The 22,637-nt window shown below is 38.2% G+C and overlaps 1 protein-coding gene across 4 annotated transcripts in view; it reads right to left on the bottom strand.

The window, feature by feature from the left end:
• TTC29 (tetratricopeptide repeat domain 29) overlaps nucleotides 1–22,637 on the bottom strand; it is a 308,070-nt gene that overhangs the window by 37,439 nt on the left and 247,994 nt on the right. For all 4 annotated transcript variants that reach the window (XM_087736793.1, XM_087736791.1, XM_087736792.1 and 1 more), the window contains 2 exons: nucleotides 16,573–16,696; nucleotides 11,724–11,955 (listed from right to left, as the gene is read on the bottom strand). In XM_087736793.1, coding sequence (XP_087592919.1) covers nucleotides 11,724–11,955; nucleotides 16,573–16,696 — 356 coding nt within the window. The remainder of the gene's footprint in view (nucleotides 1–11,723; nucleotides 11,956–16,572; nucleotides 16,697–22,637) is intronic.

Here is a 22,637-nt window from a genome sequence, read left to right as displayed (position 1 = left end):
TGCAAATGCCACAATATTATTATGACAATGAATAGCACACACGATGGTAGTCTCTTTCTGCGAATATCAGATGTCACAGTACACAATTTATCTGCATCAAAAAGATGGTTTCAAACTTGCACTGTAAGGAATTGCGCTGTTCCTGAATTGATACTCAATTCACTTTGGAATTGAAAGGGATGGAGAGATGTCATGTGCTGCTTTGGAACCTCCTTCCAGCACTTCCAAAAGACTTACACTGATGTCTTCTTCAGTCTAACCAAGGAGGGAGAGTTAGTGTCCTGCTGTTTTGATTCTGTGGTGACAAAACTGGCATGAAGCAGGAATTATACTGCAGTCTGCACAGTATTACTTTATGCTGCAGATTCTGCATAGTATTACCAACTCCAGATGGCTCAGGGAACAAGGGACTTAATCTGAAAAAAAATGTTGCAAGAATGTAAATGCAGAACTTAAATGTAGGTTCCTAATGATTGAAATGCAAGATCCTGGATCTGCTGCACAACATACTATTGTGGACCAAACTATACATTTTAAGGTAACCCCTAAAAATCATAGTAGGACTTAAATGAAATAAAAAAATAGCCTGAGTATATGTAGCCTACAAACCTAAAAAAAAAAAAAAGAAAAAAAAAAGCAGCAAGCAGCTGTAAACACTTTTACAAGGTTAGGGCTACCTCAAAACCTTCCAGAAAACAGGGAAGCTTGTGAGATGTATTGATAGAGATGTATTTTTGCATGTACATAATGATGTGCTTATATATATTCTGTAGGTATAACCGAGGATCAGATTTCAAAATGCCCTGGAAAACCTAAACATCTGGGTGCAAAAATCCTAGATCTCTTACTTAAACAGGAAAAAATACTCTGAAAATAAACACTTATTGTCTCTTCAATCGAAGGTTAAAATGGATTCATTGCTGACTTCATCCATTTGCCAATTGTTGACAGCTGTCAATATAGGCATTTGATTTCTTTATCCAAGCATCACAAACACTACATTAGTATCTTCAGAGAAAGATCTTGACTGTGAGCTGCAGTTTCACTGCCCCAACTCAATTACTGCATTCTTGAACTGCAATGTATTCATTTGTGGGCAGTGGGGCAGCCGGTGGGAGGGTATTGATTGGAGTATAATGTCATGTGTAGCAGCGAGAGTAAGATGAAAAGTGTTTTCTGCTTAATGGGTTGGTATTAAGTAGGTGGGAATGGCTTCTAATTAGCCAACAATTGCTGTGTTTCTCAGTTTCCCTGCTTTCCCTCCTCCTGTCGGTCACCAGCTGCCAATCTCTCTCTCCTTTTCCCTTTTTGTGTGGAGTTCATTGCTCACTGCAGTGAAAGCCTTTGTTTAAAAAAGAGGGCTCCCAGGGTCTCATCTGCCAGGGTACAGCTTGCTGCCTGCGATGAGTAGCAACTGTCAGTTTATTTTATCTCAACCTTTTCATCATTCTGCTGAAACTGGTCGAGTGAAACCACCTGAGAGACCTGAGGATTCAGTACCTACAAGTCATTAGCCAGGACTGCTCAGTCTCTCCCCACACAGCAAGTCAACTGAACACTGCTTAAAATCCAGTCCACTTTAACCCCATATTTTCCTATGGACGTATTGGAACTCTTCCTGCATCTTGCGGATTTTAGTTTCATGATCGTTCCTTAAAAATACTACAGCTATGATTAGTGAGTAATATATTTTCCAGTGCTTCTAAACACAAATGCTCAAGCAACACTCTTTAGAAATACAAAATATAGGATACTAAAATCCATTTATTAGAACACCTTCAATCAGAACCCCCTTCTTATCTAGGTTATGTTCCCCAGCAGTAATATCATACCTAGCAATTCCCCCAATTATTTGAACCTCTGCTTACTTGGAAGTTTTAGATAATGCATCTCAGATAAAAGGGACAAATTCTGCTCACAGTTACACTAGTGCAACCCCCCTCAAATCAACAAGATTTTATGGGCGTAACAAAAAGCAGTATTTCTTCCACAATTTTCAGCATTTTGCAACATTTTCCTCTCTTTGCATACAGTTTCTCTCTCTGTCTGTATGTATACGTGTACATACACTCACATCCACCTTCCAAACAGCCAATATAATTGCAGTACAGCCATTAAAAACTTAAAGTATGTGAGAGAAAGAAATATTTTATTTCTAACTAAAACCAAATTAAATTTATCTAAAACAAATTTCAAAGTCATTAGCCTGAACAATCTTTTTCTGGTAATCACAGCTAACTTGTTGCAGTCATTACTAACAGTTTTAATACAGCAACTGAAGTATTGCTTTCCTCTATGTAAACAGTGAGCCATTTCGAGACATATAAGAGATGGCAAGAACAGAAACCCAATCATCCTCCAATATATCATTGATTTCCTAATGCTTAAAATCATCGATGCTTCATCTCAATTCTCTTCTTAGTCCAGCACAAGTGTGCATACTTGTATGAATATCAACACAATAAAATATAATTTGCTTTAGTATTATTCTCAAAACTGGGCTAAAGGTACCAGTGAGGATAAGCTCACTCTTGGGGAATTACAGATCTCAAGATGCTGTTCGGCAGATTGAAAGGCTCTGGAGTCAAAGGACTGGGCTCCATAGCACCCTGAAGTGACATTTTCTACCAGAAGAACAAAAACGTAAGGTAAACAGAGGGCTGCAAGTGCTGCACCCGGGATAAGAAGTCAATGGGTAGCCCAGAACTACCAACACCATGCAGCATGCATTCCTCTCCCTCCTGGTTCCTACCAACTATAACATTCTGATTTTCCTTGACACTAGCTACTGGAGCATGATCTGGAGTTCCTATTCCTCAAATTCCTTGGGTGCACAACATGAGCTGAGCAAGACTCCTATATGGCATACTCATCCTCCATTTTTCAGGTTCAATTTTATATCAGCAATGAGTTCAATGCACAGTACTATTGCCGAAATGCCCAGCTGAGATGCATAAACACAATTAGACAGCTTGATGTCTATGTTCATGTAATCTGTAAATATCAGATAGTATAACATATACCTTCACAAAAAAGACAGTTTAAGTATTGGCTTTCACAGACGTTATCATTAGCATATGAATAAGCATAAGGTTTAGGTATGAGAGGTACTGGGCACTTGCAGTTTCCATTTTAACAACTGCTGCAGAAGATTAATTCCGCATAGGAGCTGACACCAGCTACATTGTGTTTGACTAAGATTAAAAAATATGCCAGAATTTTTAGGAAAAGGAATTGTATTAAAACACTGTAGCAACCATGGAAAAATATGAAAAAAACCTTTGATTCAGAACAATTTCAAATCGGTGTCCCCTGATCAATTACTCTATCTGATACTTATTAATGTCAGTATTATAGGATAGTAGTTACATGCTCAAAATCATGTCCTAGGATGACACACTACGGAAAACACTGTATAATTGGCTCTGTGGCAAGACTTGTATGAGCTCTTAAATGGGAATATTCTGTATTACAGATAATATTGAATGCTTAACTGAGGGAGTAGAAACAAGTGGATGAGCCTAGGGGCATGGTCATCTACTTAAGCATGCATTTGGGTCTTCAAGCTAATTAATCACCTAGTTGTATACTTAAACTTCGTCAATCCATTCACACAGGTGATTAAGATCTCTTTCAAGGCTATTTTGATACTTCACAATTTTCTATTAACAGACTTTCCAAGATACTCGATATAAAGTGTGATCCCTTCCAGTGTATTCTCTGATCACAACGTAATAAAAACACAGAGCATGAAGAACAGTGCCAAAACGATAAGTATGAAAAACCTGAAACACCACTCCCCAAAAACCCCAATTGATTCTACTACAAGCATAAAAGACATACCTAATAAGGTATAGGTTGAGATGCTAGCTACTGCGTATAGAGGTAACTGACTTCTCCTCCTTAAACACTGACTGGAAACATACATAAAATTGGGGTTTGGAATGAAGGTGTGGGGCCAAAAAGGGAGAGAGAATAATTTGCAGTGCAAAAGTGAAGAACAGGAGAGAAAACAAAAGAGAAGCAGGGCACAGAACAGACAGGGAAGAAGGGGAAACAAAAAGAAAATAACTGTTTCAGAAGCTGTTCAAAAAAATAAAAAAGTATTCCTGATGATTACAGGAAAGAATAAAAAGAGAGGTGGATTTTTGGGCAAAAGAAATATAGTTTCATAAATACATTAATTGTGGAAGTACGACACTTCACTTCTTAAAATAGATTGGCTCCTTCTAAATGTAAATCATTTAAATCTTGACTATCTTCAGACCACAGAGTCTTGATAAAAACAGCAATTTGTTGCTTAAACATCAGAGGAACATAAAAGGATACGTCTAGGCAGGGGAAGGCATCTCAGAAGAAAAAGCCCCAAAGATGCAGAAAAGAAAGCTGGCTTGGGAGACCAAGGAGAAGGAAGGTGTTTGATACACTGACTGTGACTGCTTAGGTGACCTAAGGGTTCTGTTACAGAAATATGCACTGAATACAGTTTCTTTGTCTTGGCTTTGATTTTCTGTGTCCAAAGATTGTTGGGGAGCTTTTGGTAAGGAAGGGTTTGCAGCAGAGAACTGTTTTCATGTTGGCCTGAGGTCAATCTCTCTCAGTTGGCATGTTTGCAGACAGCACCAATAAAAGGTTCTTTATGAAGTCTAAATGACAACAATCTTCTCAATATTAAACAAAAACATAAAAGTCTGCTCTTTGGTTCTTTCTGAGGATCAATTTTCCCTTTTGAGAACAAGAGTATAAAACCACCAGAGACATCTCTGCTCGTGTATGCAGCAAAGGAAAGGGGCCTATGATGGGCACATGTGGAGAAGCCCGAGGGCCACTTCAAAGTATGCCAGCTGGTTATTCCTCCTTTGGCCCTGCAACCATCAGGGGACTGCCAGAGCACAGCAGCTGCCAGCTGTTCTGCTTTATGACTCTTCTCTTTGTCAATGCATTTCTTATGCTCTGGGCTGCAGGCAAGCCTAAAACTTCTAGGTGCCTCCAAATCAAGGACTCCTCCAGAAGTGACCTAATGTGGTTGGGCAAGAGCTTCAATTTCTTTTGCACCATTCAAGTGATGTGCAGAATCAGAGCAGGACTGAGCCTCTGCCCTGAGAATTGTCACTTTTTAAACTGGTAAGGAACTCTACTTTTGGTAGAAGTACTGATAGTGCAGTGCACAAAGCTATACTAGTTCAGTGCGTAAAGCTACACTAAAGGGTCTCACAATATACTGTAGTTTGAACACCACTTCCAACATTTTTTTCCCCACAAGAAAGAACAATTGACCTTATTTAGGGAACCATTTTCTGCTGATTTAGAAAGCTTGTCTGAGAAAACATAGCTGGATGCCAACAACGTTTAGCACAGGATGTGTCTAAAGCAAATGCATGAAATGCATAGAAAGTATCAGGTGGAAGAAAAATCTAGATGAGATCCAAATTCTCCTCTGGTTAAGATGTTTTTATATAACTGTAGATGACAAGAACACTCACAATCACATTAGACAGGATGATACTGAACTTTTTGAAGTTATAACACCACTTAGACATACAAGAACTGCCAACTCTTGGCAAAGACTATGAAGAAACTTCTCCTAACACATTATTCCATGGTTAAACATTAAAATATTCTACAAACCCTCCTCTCAAATCTGGTACTGCCAATCCACAGACTTGGCCTAGATATGATCCTGTCTAGCAATTCCCAATTATTTAAGGCAGTATTTAAAAATAAATCACAGGAAAAAAACCCTGGCTAGTGCATTTGTACAAAGCATAAGAACACTGAATATCAGCACTCCCCATCATGTTTTTTCAAGCGAACTTCAGTCATCGGCAGAAAACAGAACAAGCTAGTGCACTCATGGCAAAACTGACACAGATGTTTAAATGGTGTTCTCAGACTCTTCATGCAGAATCTGGTGCATCTGGCCACTGACCACAATGTCCCAAAAAACCTCCCTGTCACCCTCAGTTCTTCACTTGATTCTTTCCGTAGCCCAAGCAATAATCACTCTCACTTTCTAAAAATATCAGAGTATATCACTAAGCAGACTTAATCAAATACTGAAAAACCAAATCCAAATTAATAATAAATAACATAAGATATATGAATCACATAAGCCGATTTTCTGAAACACACCTGTTCCATGTCATCAACATCCATGTGTAAGCACGCTGTTTTTCAACACTTACTTAAGGTAGCTTGCGTTAATATCAAAGGTACAGCAGTACAAAAAATGACTGAGGTTTTTTAAAATTAAAAGTGAGATAAGCTAAAATTCAGCAACTGATGAGAGCTAGGTGATGTGAATAAGAAGAGGCAGTACAAGTTTAGTAAATTTTAAGGAAAAAGAAATAATGACAGAACCACCTCTACTTTTTTCTTTTTTTTTTCCACTAATCATTTTCCTAAATGTATATATTTTGGCATTTCTAACCACAGTATTTTTCCAGAGCAAATTATTCAATTTGATAAACCCCACAAAAATGCGCAGAAGCCGTCCTATGAATTTCAGTGGGGGACACAGAAGCATTTGAGCTACGTTTGAAACATGCTTATTAAGAAGTGAGCCTCTGTGCCTCTGGCATGGGGACAGCCTTGGAGCCTGTACTTGGTCACACACCTCCTTTCCATAATTTAAAATCATAGTTCTTATTTACCCGTGTGAACAAGTGTATAATTCCCTTATTTCATGTTCAGTTGTATTTTCTGAGAAAACACCAAAATCTGTCTCTAAAATCCTTTCAATTTCTCATTATTTTTGGTCATATTAGCAATATATTCTGAAAAATTAAGTAAACTCTCAGTTTCTATAACTTGCTATTGACATAAATCATAAGCATATAGAGCTTGAAGCAGCGTCCATTACAGATCCTGCCTCCAGACTCCTGCACGCTGAAGGGACCACTGACAGTCAGGAGGGGCCCAGAAGGTCATTGGGATGCATGGCCATGCTCTCCGCCTCCCAAAACGAGGGTCTGAATCATTCCCACCTTCTTCACAGCAGTGATAGGGAAGAAGATCATAGTTTGGCCCGTTCAAATTCAGTCTAGCTACTTTGTCACTGACAGCGTATACATTTAATGATCTTTACTCAACAAGTTAGTTACAAAACCCACTAATACATTGTCAAGAAGAAACGTGTTAAAAGAAAATATTAAGACTGCACGGTAATTTCAGTCACCATACAAGCCTATATATTTGCCTTCTGTAAATGCTAACTGCAGAATAGACCTTATTAAGTAATAAATGAGCCAAACAATATAACAGACACACAAACAGTGGCTTTGAGGGAGTGCACGCACCTGCACAATTCCAGTAGTCCCACATGAGTATCATGATATGCCAAAATCTATGACAGAGCTTTAGATATGAAATATGCAGTGAAAGGAACCTGCTAACACAAGCCTCTACCTTTCCACTGACATAATATAAAAACTATTTTATGGATGTATATCTGTGTGAGGTACAAAGACTTGCTATTTTTGTAGTTTTGATCAGGGCACCATTATCTTTTCTTTCTCTTAAATGTTCTCAGATCAAAAAATCTGCTACCTCCGATGAACATTTACTGGGCAAATACAAAGTATAATTTATAACGCACATTCCTGATGAAGACTGGTTTTCATTTGTTAAAGTACAGTCAAGCATTTTGGGTACAGTGCCATAGCATAACAGTTTTATTTAGCATGCATTTGAGGTAACTAACATAATTTATTAATGGAGGAAAGACAAGAATTGTAATGTTAGAAGTTTTCCTAGAATTAGTGTACTTCAGAAAGAAGAGACAGTAAAAAAGCAGTTTATCACATTATGAAGCAGGTTGTTCTACTGACAGACACTATTACCAAAATGGCCCATAAATTACTTGGCTGTGGGACGTTACAGTAGAGAAATGTTAGCAGAATTTGTTTAGTGTAATTTTTGATGTCATATCTTACTTCTGACTTTACCATTCTTTAGGATAATCCTTTTATTAATGAATGACAAAGTCACACACAAGCTCAATCTAAAACGCACCTGGTAAGATCTCTATTCTTCAACACGTTAACAATTTTGCACTAGCCACACCTTTTACAGAAAAATGACTATAAAACACCTTAAAGAGCTTTTAAAAATGTGAATTGGTAGGATGACAATTTAACTTTTTACACAACAAAAAGGACACATTCACATTATGGAATATACCATTCCATACATCTATGAGAAGGAGCTGGAGAAAGAATATTGAGGGACTACATACTTGAGAGTAAAAACAAAAGCTCATTGAATTGTATTTTCCAAGCTGTAGTTTTAGCTGGTGCATGCATTTTAAATCATGTTGATGGCTGCTCAGGTGTGGGATGCTAGAAGTAGTCCTGATCATGCTGAAGTTGATTGTACAAAATAATTCCATTGATCATAAGACTTCACAATTGATGATATGGGTAAGACACAACCATTTATCCTGCTTTTGTAGCTATTATAAAAAAACCCAACAAAACAAACATGGAAAACCTACAGTAAAATGTGTCAATTTTGCAAACTTCTCCAAAGTCAAGAAATGTAAATCTAAATTATGGTCAAAAGCACATAACATTTCTCAAGAAAACAGCTGAAGACTTTTTAGTATAAGGAAAAGAATACATTTTAAGTCTACTCTTAAAAGTGTTTAGGTGATTTCAAGCATCCAAGGTCTCTTGCTGAGGCACAACCCTGCCAGATGCAATGACCTGGACTGATATTTGCCAGACTCACAGAAAACGCAATTCCTGCTCAGCATTTAATGTAATCAATATCCAAAATCTGATCCAAAATTTTCCTGCCTTCGGCACCTTTAATTATTCTTCTCCCTTCTAGAAGGCAGCAAGTCAGGAGATTATTTATTGGAAGACCTATGAAATATTTTCTCATCAGACAATGTTAGCCATGCTGTGGGTTCCTTTTTAGGCTTTAACGTGGAGTCACAAGCCTTTTTGCCTACTTATTCTCTGCTGATAATTATTTTTTATACATTTGACTAAACATAAAAAGATCAATAAAAACGTATTTGTTCTTGCAGTGGCATCTCACAATGGCATAAATAACTCTCTTGTATGTGAAATCAGGTAACCGAGTCAAATGCAGCAGATAAAAACACATATTCCTTTGCATTTATAAACACTGTTTTCTGACAATCCCATCCCTTTTGTCCATGACAACTTTGGTCAAAACATCCATTTTATTAATAAATGTTGAGGTAAATTGAGTAATTAATGGTTCTTCCTGCCTGGTTATTGAAATGATTGATTTAGAAAATAAGCCTTGGTTGAAAGACATAAGGTATATGGCAGTACTTGAATTTAAATGTCATTGTTCCTCCACTAGCCTAAGTATTTCTTTTGCCTAAGAATACAGAAAATACTCTTGTTTTTTTGTCACAGAAAAATTATTCAGTCAGAACAGTTAGAAATAAAAACTTATTACCTTCCATCTTCTTTTCATTAAATTCCCCTACGGATTAAGAACTACCATTGCATCTTGTCTTTAGCTGTTTTATCCTCAAAAAGACTGAGAAAAATCTAGTAGATTATCGATGTTGAGCTGTTTGAAAGAGCTAGAAATACTGTTCTATTATCACAGCAAGAATTTCCAAAGTGGTGAGTTCATCGTAGGATGCACAGACATTCTCCTGGAAGGTACGATAAAGGCTGTACCTGAAACTCAAAGCCAGTGAATCCTAATACTGAATTGGTGCCAGGTCATGTTTTGCCAGACAAAGATATTAAAAATGTAATGCCAGTACTAACGAGAGATTTGGCACACAAAACATGAAGAATGTTACAGATTGTGCTGACAGTGTGACACTATGTTTTCCTGGATGTAATCTGGGTATCATGAGAGTAAGCTTGGAGCACTAATGAGAAGAATGATATTGAACTGGAAGAGCTACTAAATATGCAGTAGCCACAGGGTTCCTGGAGTGAACTGGAACTAAAATGAAAACTGTAATACCGAAAGTAACAGAGGGTAAACTAGGCAGAAATACAGAAGGAAGAGAATCTCAGCAGGCAAAACTTGTTTCTGGTTGCCATGCTTGCCAGGACATAAAGGGCTTTTCTAATCATACTCTGTTTATCCCTGAAGTACTGTTAAAGAGGAGCATGAAGCTCGAGCTTAAAGGGGCACATATCATTTCAGGGTATAAATGAGTTTCACAACTGGCTGGAGAAAGCGATGTATAAAAGTTGAACAGAAAACCTATTTAGATGCAAGAAGTAAAATACATGTTGAAGATAAAAAGATCACCCTATCTCTTCGAGGCTCCTGGTTTTTTGCTGTTGCCGTTGTTGATTTTTGTTGGCCTCCTATTTACATCAGCTAGAGCTAATGATCCTCATATGAAATGCATATAAAATTGCTTGACATTGGATTCTTCTTTGACCACCTCTGTTGGAATTCTTGTCATCTGCACTACAGGTCTAGAAACTTACTACCCCTTGCAGGAGACACGCACCCAATTAACTCTGCCAGCCAACAAAATCTGTCAGTGTACTGGTTACTCACTTATTGGGGCAAACCCCATAAATACATATAGTCATTGAAAAAGAAACACGTTGTCATCGAGAAATAACTGCCCTGTTACCATCACTGGAACTCTAAGCAGAGTGCTATCTAATTTGTTATCTCTTCAGCATGCCAATCAATGTCCTCGTTCCACAATTCTCAGCTGCTTCCAGTGTTGCCTCTGGTATCCTGGCTCCTGTTAAACCACTAACATCTTCAGTTACCAGGCTATTAACCATTTATTTTATAAATAAAATTCGCAATTGAAATTATACTTAAGTGTTCCAATTCTATGAAAGGAAAAGATACACAAGAAAACAGCAGACAAGCAGTTCTTTGTCTTTGAGAGTTTGATCACTGAGGGAATTTGGACACAGTAGCTCTGAAGCTCCATATTATGACTTTGCCCCAGCTGTTATTTATTTCCACTGTAGTCCAGATTCACACTCTCCACAGGAATGCAGAGAGGAAAGTTTTAAGGTGGAGCAGACTTATCCCTTTTCCTTCCTCAGTACAATACAGTTTAATACTGCCAATACTTGGAGATAATGCCTGATTCAGTTTGTCTTGTATTAACAGATAGCACAGGGAACAAAAAGTAAAGAAAATTTAACCCATGAAGAAAGAGGTCTACTCCACACAAAGTCCTCCTCTACTCTTTATCTGAGACAAGAAAACACAGTGAAGAAATCATAAGAGTTGCTTTTTTTTTTTTTCCCCTTCCCCTCCAATGTCAAGTATAAGGATGCCAAAAATAAAACAGCATGTTCTTCTGAATTCAGAACTATGTCCACTATGTCAAGCAGAAATTACTTCTTACTTTTGGTAACAGGGAACTTATTTTTGGATGCACTTGAAAAACTGACGCAGATGAAGATTATTATGTTTTTTCTTTCTTTGAAGATTAAAATAATGATATTTGACTAAACTAATACATCACTGTTTGCCCGTAACTGTAATATTTTGGAAAACAGCACTGAAAAAAGTTACCATCCATAGCAACTACTACTATCTGTTTCTGCCTGCTATATTGTATTTAAACCTATTTAATTCAGCCTTTAAAATAAGCACACAAAGCAGTAAATCTAACCTCCATTCAGTACAAGGATTAAACCCGGGAAATAATTTAATAAAACTCTACAAGAAAAACAACTTAACCGTTGAGGACAATACAGCACTAATGTGTTTCATAACCAATGCCTTACCGACTGTAAGAGGGTCAGCGCACATGTCACTTCTGTTCTCCTTCCATGCCAGCAGGTACTTGAGGCTGACGGGATCTTCTGCTTCTATATGGCTGTTAAATGCCACCATCAGTTTATGAGCCTTCGCAATGCCACAATAAGTCTTTGTTTCATCCACTAAGGGCAAACTATTTAAGGTTTTTGCTGCCTCAGAAGCCTGACTGAAATATTCAAAAGCTTCGTTATAGTTCCCCTAGTAAAGAAGAGAAAAAAAGAGAAGAACTGTAAAAACTACTTGTAGTCACCTGTATTTTACCTTGACATTAGAGCCTGCTCCTCTGGCACCTCAGAGATGTTGCAGCTGAGAGGCCCACCCACAAAATGACTCATGGCATGGTATTAAGCAAACCACTCTCCCTTGCTGTTTCCTAACCTCTAAAATCCAGATAATGCTGCTCATATCTTTCTCAGGAACGGAACTGTTTTTTGTTTGTCTGTGTAGTATTTTGAACATCCAAATCTTAGTATATCAATGCTAAGTATTAATACCGATTCCAGCCAGGCCATAGAAATTATCGCTATTGTTTCATTAACATCTCTGTGGGAGGAAAGGTCCTAATTTACTATTGTGACACTAAATTTTAGAAAAGAAAAAAGAAAAAAGAGGATAATGAAATGATGGACCTAAAGCACGGAAAAGAACAGAAATTAAAACCTACAGATTTATGGTGGAAGAAGGGATATACCAAAACCCAGGCATATTCCTAATCACAAGAGAAACAGTAGGAGAAATATAAGCCAACTGTTGCTACATAGAAAACCCAAACAGTTTACCTCTCTATCCTGCAGAATACAGAAATCCAACATTCATGAATCCAGTAAAAAGGAGTATAAACTACAGCAGATAATACATTAACAGGAATTAAAAAAAGTATAACAAGAACTATTTTTTATGTGAGATATAGAAAGAAAACTCCTCAACTTCTTGACCAAAGAGAAATAAAGAGAAAACTAGGGCAAATCATGATAGGCTGAAGGATACTGCTGAAAAGCTAAAATATTTCTTGGTATATTTCTTCATCTTTTGCATATTTCTTCTTTGCCATGAAGCTACTTGGAGCTACCATCAGAGATGGAGTCAAAAGAAGGGTTGCAGGAGCAAGCTTCTAATTTAAAACGTAGCATACCACCAGACCTAAACAGAGCATAAATAAAAGATTTGAGGAAATCTAAAGACAAAGAGATTGTATTGCTGGGAAATAAGTTACATCTCTCATTAAATGGTATTATACGTGGCAGTGTGCAATAACTTTATGCTCTAGTTTCAGTATTGTTTAATGTTTAATTATTATAGAAAAGAATCAGATGACAATTTTGCCAAGATTGTCGAAAAAGGTAAAAAAGGAAGGTTTTTGCAAGGCTTTGAGGAATTTCAAAGGGACCTAATACTACTTCCTGAGTGGTTATGTGATAGCAAACGAAATTAATTCTTTAGAAAATGAGAGGTAATTCATACTGCTGGAACTGTTTGTAACTTTTAGTGGGTTCTAATTAACTCAGGCTCAGGAAGACAGCCTTGAAATAACATGGGCAGCTCTGCAGTGGCTTCTCCTAAATGCCAAACAGCTCTAATATCAAGTAAGCTCAAACAAAGTATCAGGATGCATCAAGAATGCGGTGGAGAAAGCAAGAGTAGATAGAATGTATGTAAATAAACAAACAGTATATTAATAAAACTGGACAAGGTAAATACATGCCAAACAGCAAATATAAACCAGGAATAGACTGAAAATTGCTACCAACTACAATAGGAGAATAGGTATAAATTGAATATAACTGAAGAGCAAGAAATTTTAAAATAATTGCAGATAGCTCTCTCCTCTTTATGGATCGTTCATGGTAACAATCTTGACCATAAGCCTACTAAGAAAAAGGTTGGACATCCTTGTGAAAAAAAAATAATCAACAAACAAGGCAAAAAAAGGTCTTCCTGCAAGCAAGTCATTATGGAACTGTTCGTCCTTTACCTTACTCTGAAGGAATTCATTCTGGCTATTGTCAGAGCTAGACAAACTTCTTGTGGCAGTTTCTATATGTCTGTCATTAACACTAACTATAGCCTGCCTGCTCCCTGGAAGATGCCTTCCATTGCTCCCACTGGTGTGGAATTCTGTTGCTCTGATGGCACAAACTTCCTGACTGAAAACATTTTCAGAGCTGTCTTATCCTTTCACTCTCAGCTTGATTTAGCAACATTGAAATTCCCTTCTGCATATAGTACAGAGACCAGGAGGAGAGACTCCAATTAATACCTGTTGCACTTGGTACCACTTTGTGGGATCAAAATTTGTATGACTGCTAAAATGTGCCTGTAATTAAAAAAGGAGAGAAGAGTAATAAAAATTCAGGTAGTCTTTAGGCTTTAATACACCAGAGAGCAGAATTAGGCCTATGAGGACACCGCAATGAATAAAGAATGATAAGCAGTAGGATAATAGATAAAAAGCAGAAACATCTACCTACCATACTCCTGAGAACTATAATAGGTTAAGTGATGCAATTAGTGAGAGGAATGCAGCAAATCAGACTAAGAAACTTGAGAAAAGTGAAATGAGAAATGACAGAGTGTGTCATGCTAACTCCATCAGAGTTTGTATACTAAGTAAGCAACCCGCTTAACAAACTGGGAGAAATTAGACCTAATACTCACGCATAACACAAACCCAGGCATTTTTGGAAACAAGAAACGTATGGGTAAAACAATCATGACTAGAAAGCAGGAACTGAGTATACAGCATTAAAGAAAGACAGCGATGGAATAGTGAGGTGACAGAACTGTAAAGATACAGCAACAGAGTGGACAGAGCAAAGTGAATTTGGTCAAAGTCACTTTGGGAAGAACAGTAAAAGCTGTATCTCCAGTTTACTAAAGGTCCCCAAGGATAGATCTGGATATAAATAGAGATATCTTTAATTTGATGAGAAGGACAGTACTACTGCAAATTGTATCACCAGGGGAAGTATAGAGTTGAATAAAAATACCCTAATAATGACTTCGAGAATACTGGTGATGACAGCTGACACCAAGCAGGCAGCGATCCAAGAGAGGAAATGTTAATTTAGGCTCAGTTTTGGTAAACATTGCTGACCTTGCAGAAAAAATGGTATAGAAAATAGGGAATTGTAAAACTTTAAGAGCTTTTTTTTTTTTAGCACGTTTAAATTACATAGTTTATGTAAGTTAATAAGATTAAGTCACTACATTTCTTCCCTTCTACACCATTACCCCAGTTGAAGGCAGCAAATTCTGAACTGAGAAAGAGAATTTAGAGAATGACCAAAAAGAGGTTAATTCTTAAAATATCAGTTCTCATAGAATTGATTATTAGCAATGGTGGCAGAAGCAGTGAAATATAAAAGTAGTTAAACAGAATTTAGTTAATTATTTCTCAAATGTGGAATGGAATGATTAAGCACAGTGTCACATCACCCTACTTTCTTCTAAGTTTCATTTTAAAGCTACTTTAGCGAGTTCTCAAAGACTTTAAAACTTAGTTTTCAATGGGAAATTTGGCATTTATGCTAAGAACATATGTAAATAGAAAACTCTCAGGCTAATTTAGAGATTACAGAGTAAGAAATTTTTCTACTGCTTATGAAACAAAAACGGGCCAGCAACTTTGGGAGCGGGAGTTCTCTGTAAGAGGAATCCAGTTATAAAAAAAAAGGCATTTGGGGGTAGTGTAAGTGAAAAGGGGCAAGTAGCCTGTTCAATATATTATGCATAGAAAAGAAACGGTGACAAAAAAAACCAGGCAACAAAAGCTAGAAAGGGTGATTTTGAAAGGGTATTTCTATTTTTATTTTGTTATAATGAAAGTGTTTCCTAATTTCCACATTGTCCAGTCTGCAGAATGAATTTTTTTATTACTTATTGTATCTAAATAATTTCAGGTAGCATTTCAGCTCTAAAATAGATGCTAAAGGGCTCAACATGAATCTTTCACTTCTGCAGCAATGTTTTTAACCCTTCCGATTTCAAAAACCAAGGGCTATTGCAGTGCAAGTGCTGCATCTCTAGATGCAATAAGGGACAGAGTAAACATGGACACCGCTACCCAGTCAGGCAGCCAGCAGAACTGCTACCTTTGCAGGGTCCACCCCAGAGGAGAAATTCAGAGACTGGCACATGGGTCAGAAAGAAGCACTTCAAAAGACCTTACAAATTATGATAAAGGGAGTTTCTTAGTTACTTCTAGCTTAATATTGTCTGTCACTGCCTATCTATTGATTTAAACAGGTCAAATCAAAGCCATTAGGCTGGATGGAGCCATATAGAAGAGAAAGCCCTTCCACTACCAGCACAGACCTTTGCCAAACTATTTGCTGCTAGCGCCCATTTAATAAATTTGGCTGAGAGAACGTAGAGAAGAAATCAAGCTAAGATTAAAAACTGCTTATTAGTATGCAATATAGTATACATTCATTTTAAAAAAGCACAAATTTCAATGTATGGTACAATAAAATTTCATTTGTGTTAACTGATCACTCTTTATGGGCATATGTGGCCCCAGTGGTGATTTGGATGCAGATTTTTCACAACACTGAAAGTTTGTCATGATCTGAATTTGGAGTTTTTATTCACCCATTCTAGAACAAAACCCTATGTGTTAAGTATGGTGTGAAATTTTCACCTTTCCCAAAAACTTAAGGCACATTTTATTTAGTCACACAGTATCTTCTCCTTTGGTAACTCTTGTAAGATACAATACCTGGATCAAATCCTTCTGGATCGTCTCATACGCAAAACCAGATTTTTACCATGAATTAAACCCAATTGTTTGACATCATTACTACAACCAATACTTACTCTTTCATTGTAAACATTCCCAAGTAATACACATGCATCCACCAGGCTTTGGCTTAGATGAGCGTTCTCAGCAACCTTCATAAACTCTCCCAAGTACTCAATAGTTTCAGCCGCTTTTCCCTGACTGAAGCAAAGGACAGGGACAAAATTAAATATTCACTCAGATGGCTTCTCCAAATGCTGAAGATCTGTCCCCCTGTTCTGAAGTAACTTTACTCTGTGATGACTAATCCGTGACTCAACTTTATTTCCAAAACAGTTGTCTAGGCACTACCTGCGCTGAGACCAATGAGACCAGTCCACACAGAACCTCTGAGGGCAGAACTGGATCCTTTGAGTGAAATAAAACAAAATTCTTCTTCAGAATATTGTGCCATATTTTAAGGCCAAGAATGAAAATGCAGGTGATGATTTTACAGGGGTTTTGGAGTTTCCATTGCTTTAATATTTTTTCTGCTGAGCAGCTGATAACACTTTCAATACAGCCGGACTTCACATCCTGACAAAATAGGGGAAGAAGGTAGGAGGGCTAGATTTTCAGTAAGACTTTTTGTGCTCCTGTCATTCAGATCTGCCATTTCTTGCTCTAGAACCCTGGTGGTGCAGCAGCAGCTCCATAGCGGCGCTGTCTCTTAGTTCTGGGGGTGACAGCCTTTCCCTGAGTGTAATGCTGCACTTTGGCTGGGTGGATCAAAGGTTGCTGAAGTCACACAGGCAAACCTATCAACTGTGGATTGCAGGTGTCACCCCCAAATCCCAGTGAGATCAGAGCAACCTGAGGTCACAGTTGAATCTAAGTTGAAAATTGGCTAATGTACTTTGACAATGACATTTGCAGATTTCCTTTTTTTTTTAATAAAGCCAGTCGTATTAACAATATAAGATCTCTGCAGTATATACAAGATAGAAGATAGACATCTGGGTTTGCTTGTAAGTAAGGCACTGCGCTTTTTCCCTTTAAGGCTGAAGTGCTACTGCAGCTGACCTCAATATTAGCCGTGAACTTGAGTCACTAATGTAGGAGTGCAGCATGCTAAATGTCAAGCCACCAAGCAAGACAGAAAATCCAGTCTTAATTAAGAAACTCACAGAAACAGAAGTTCCTGTAAGTGATAAAGAATTGTGATTTATTTTCTCACCATTTTAAAACACCTTCAAGTTACATTCCTGCAGCAAATGACTGACTGGGGTTTATTTACATTACAGTTTTTATTATAAACTATATTAGGGATATGTGCTTTCAAAATCTGGCAGAAGTCTGCAACTCCCTACCTTATGATATCAGAGTAATTATAACAGGGTAGTGCCTGCCATGAAACAGGAAACACAGTAAAGCATGGCTGCAAATTTGCAATATTGCAGTCATTATCCGTATGTGATGGAGATGAGCTACATTGCTACAAAAGGATGCTAAAACACTACAAACTAACATGCTTGAAATGTTCAACTATATGCTACGGTAAAGCTTAGCTGTCAATAAGCAGAGTTGGATTTCCTAAAGTTTCCTAATTTAAGTATTTTAATATCACAATAATATTAAATATACTGTACTGTAAACATTTGCCAAATGTCAAAAGGCTTCTAAACTTTAAAATTAGAAACACATTTTTTTACACCTGTTTTTTTTTCCTAAGAAGACAAAATCAAATGTTTCCCCACAGAAATACAGCATATGATTTATATAAGTTAAAGGACAAGGTTAAAGTGTTAGACAAATATTAATTCCCGTTTTTCTAGTTTTCTATATGCAGTGCACAGGTGCAACTTGAAGAGCATATTATATGGTATAATCATTAAATCCATTCAACCAGACCTTTGAGAGTTAAAAACATATATTCTGAGGAAAAGGACTCCTCGGTCCAAGGAATTAGAATGAAACAGTGCAGAATATTTGTGTATCAAGGTGATTCCAGTTTCCAACTGGGAAAACAGGACTGTTAACACCCACATCCCCTGACAACTGTCCAATTATGTATATCACACTTGGCCTACTGTTTGCAGTAGAAGTAATCAATAAAGGATGTGGTTGAGTGAACATAGATTTTGGTTGAACCAATGCATGAAAACTTAATCATTTACTCAGAGTGGAGAAATCAAATAGAGCAGAGATGAAACAGCCACTAAGGGGTTTGTTGATTGTGCCACCAAGTTTGTGGGCTAGAGGCTGAAAGTAATAAAGCAAATGGAATCAGTGACAGGAGAAAATGTAAAAAGGTTTTCTTAATTTCATGAATTAATAGAAATGTTTTGATGTATTTTTGGCCATTTTTTATATTTCACATAAAAACCTATGCACCACATATAGAAAACAGGAAAATTGCTAGGGCATACAACCTCTTCCAAGCAAACAGAAATCAATTTGATACATATCAGAAAGATATTTCTCACTGTTAGAACTTCACTTATGCCAACTAGCAATTGGTTGGTACAGTTTAACAATTTTTCAAAGGAAGTACTTTTAAAAGCACTACAGCTTGAGATATTTAAAGTATGCTAGAAGGATTACTGAAACACTTTATCCTGTACAAGACCTGATAACATGATAAACAGGTCTTTCCTACTCCAACGGCTAATATTTTACAGTTCCTTCAAAAATCTACATGTTATTTTATACAGCCATATACTTTCTATCTCCTTAGACATCACCTTCCTAAATGCATAAAATGTAATTTCCTAAAGATATAGTCATTCATGATCCCACAGAACAGTTATGATGACTTCAGCAGAAGAGATTACATATCTACAGCAACTCATTTTCCAGTTTCATGCTAAAATGCCCTATGAGATTTTTACCCCTATTAGACTTTTATGAAAATATGCACCTTTTATAGGATCGCTCATATGATTGAATTGGATGTATAAATCATGTGTCCACAAGAAGTCATTACCATGGTGGACACTGGCAGAATAAGTCAAGAACATGATGCTATTATGTCAGATTTTTCCCTGGAAAATGACATGCCTAAATGCACATGATAAAGAATTTCAGTTTCCCATGGTCTGTGGAAACATCTGCAGCAAAGATTTCACAAAAAATTCCAAAGCCATAGAGAAGTTCTGAGAGATTCAGGAGGGCTCAGCCCTTTCTTCAATTTGTCACAAGGCAATCAGTGCAAATTCTCACAGACATTATGGTTATGATGCATTATCTTATGGAAACAGTTATCTTTTCTTTGTAAAGACATTATCTATCAAATTTAAAATGATTTACACAAATCCTGCCTAGATCAGGTAAAAATATAAGTAAAGAAAAAATGATCAAGCTGAGTATGGAGATTCTGTGACCAACAGTAATTATTCATGCATTTATCCAATATTTTCTGAACAGGCTTGCCAGAAATTTTCTTGTTTGCTATTCATCAGAGAGTCAATATTCAAAAGTTTGGTGTGAGAGTAAACAGAATCTTACAATGTTTTTTTTTTAATGTCTCTCGTTACATTGGCTTTTCAAACCATTTTTCTATGCCCTTTCCTCCTCCAAGGAAAAACTAGTAGAGCTGGACCAGCATGATTTTGTTCGTGAAAAATTCTGTTATTGAATTTTGAAAAGTAGGTTTGTCTGAAATATCCAGAAAGCGTTCTATTAGAGAGCATTACATGGCAAAAGGGAATTTATCTAGAGGGACTGCTTAAGACAAAGATCACAGAATCACAGTATAGTTAAAGTTGGAGGGGATCTCTGGAGATAATCTCCACCCGCCTTGCTCAGAGCAACTAGAGGAGGCCTGTGTCCAGTGGAGTTTTGAGTGACTTTTGAAGGATGGACACTCCACAACCTGTTCCAGCATTTACCCTCACAGTAATTTTTTTCTTCTTCTGTTTAAATGGAATCTCATGTATTTCAGTTTGTGCCTGTTGCCTCTTGTCCTGTCACTGAGCACCACTGAGAAGAGTCTGCCTAAGAGGTATTGATAAGATCCCCCTGAGCCTTCTCTTCTGTGGTCTGAACAGTCCCAGCTCCCTCAGCCTCTCCTCCTAGGACAGATGCTCCCAGTCCCTTAGTCATCTTTCCAGCCCTTTGCTGGACTCACTCCACTATGTCCCCCGCTCTCTTGGAATGGGGAGCCCAGAATCCTGTGGGGACACAGCACTCCTGGGGTGACCTCACCAGGGCTGAGTACAGGCAAAGGATCACCTCCCTCGACCTGTTCGCAACGCTCTGCCTAATGCAGCCCAGGATCCTGTTGGTCGCCTTTGCCATGAGTGCACCTTGCTGTCTCATGGGCAACTTGTTGTCCACCAGGAAACCCAGGTCCTTCTCTGCCAAGCTCCCCTCCATCCAGTCAGCCCGCAGCCTGGGTTGGTGCCTGGGGTTACCTGTCCCCAGGTGCAGGACTTTCCATTACCATGGAACTGCCATCGGCCCATTTCTCCAGCTTGCCGAGGTCCCCGAGGCACAGCCACCTACCTGGTGGATTGACCATTCCTCCTCAATTCTGTATTGCCTGCAAACACGCTGAAGGTGCACTTGGTCACACCATCCAGGTCGTTAATGAAGATATTAATCAGTATTGGTGCCAGTATTGATCCGTGAGTACACCACTTGTGACTGGCCTCCCGCTGGACTCTGTGCTGCTGCTTACAATCCTTTGAAGGCTGGCAGCTCAGCTAGTTTTCAGTCTACCTCACTGTCTATTTATCTAAGCCATGCTTCATCAGCTTGTGTATGAAGATGTTATGGGAGACGGCATCGGAAGCCTTGCTAAAATTGAAACAACATCCACTGCTTTCCCTTCATCCACCAAGCCAGTCATCTTATCCTAGAAGGCTATGAGGTTGGTGAAGCACAATTTCCCTGTCTTAAATCCAATCACGTTCTTGTCCTTAACATGTTTGGAAATTGCTTGCAGGACTACTTCCTCCATCACCTTCTCAGGGATCAAGGAGAGGCTGACCAGCCTGAAGTTTCCTGGATCTTCTCTCTCGAAGACAAAAGTGATGTCTGCAACCTTCCAATCCTCAGGAACCTCCCCTAGTTGCCACAGTCTTTCAAAGATAATCGAAAGCGGCCTTGCTTTGGCCAGCTCCCTCAACACTCATTTCAAATGTTGCTTATGCTATTTTCTCATGTCAGAGACACTTTACGGTCTACTCAGCTATTTTTGCTGCTTGTGATGTAGTAAAAGTAATAATGGAATTTATCCATTTCCACTTAAAACAATGAATATATGGGGTTTATGGAATGGCATCTCCCCATCTGTGAGAGTTCCTTACAAAATTGCCCCATGAAGACAATGGATGAAAACTTCCCAAGTCTCTATGACCCTCAGTCATAGAGTTCAAGTGTTCAAGAAGATGTAAGGCACACAGACACAGATTTATACATCTTGCCTGAGACTTTTTTAAGGATTTAGAGCATAAATCCAGAGCTGTGATCCTTTGAATTTTTCGTCAACTGAATGTCAGAATTCAGTTCTGATTCAACTCTAGTTGCCATTACTGAAACTTGGTGGGATGCATACCATGACTGGAGTGCGGCTCTCAATGGCTACAGTCTGTTCAGAAGGGACAGGCGAGGAAGCAGGGGTGGAAGGGTTGCCCTCTATGTCAAGAAATGGATAGAGAGTGAAGAACTGTTTCTAAAGAATAGCCATGAGCAGGTTGAAAGCTTGAGTAAGAATTAGAGACGGAGGCAACAAAGGGAACCTTGTGGCTGGTGGCTACTACAGGCCGCCCGATCAAGGGGAGCCTATTGACAAAGCCTCCTTACTACAGCTACAGGAAGCATCGCACTCACAGGCTCTCCTCCTGCTGGGGGACTTCAACCACCCCGAATTTTCTGCTGGAAAAGTAGCATGGTGAGCTGTAGGCAATCCAGGAGACTCCTGGAATGCATTGAGGATAACTTCTTAAGCCACGAAATAGACAGCCCTACCAGAGGGGATGCAATACTGGACCTGTTGGTCACAGACACAAGTGAGCTAATCGGTGACATCAAGATTGGAGGCAGCCTGGGCTGCAGTGATCATGCACTGGTGGAGTTTGCAGTCCTGAGGGATATGGGTCAGGTGAAGAGTAAAGTCAGGACCCTGAATTTTAGGAAAGCAAACTTCCAGATGTTCAAG

The sequence above is a fragment of the Nipponia nippon genome, unplaced genomic scaffold (assembly GCF_047370975.1).
Source record: "Nipponia nippon isolate SJK-2023a ecotype South Korea unplaced genomic scaffold, ASM4737097v1 scaffold_6, whole genome shotgun sequence".
Lineage (NCBI taxonomy): Eukaryota > Metazoa > Chordata > Aves > Pelecaniformes > Threskiornithidae > Nipponia > Nipponia nippon.
Note: the sequence above shows the minus strand (reverse complement) of the source record. Positions and strands in the feature narration are given on the sequence as shown.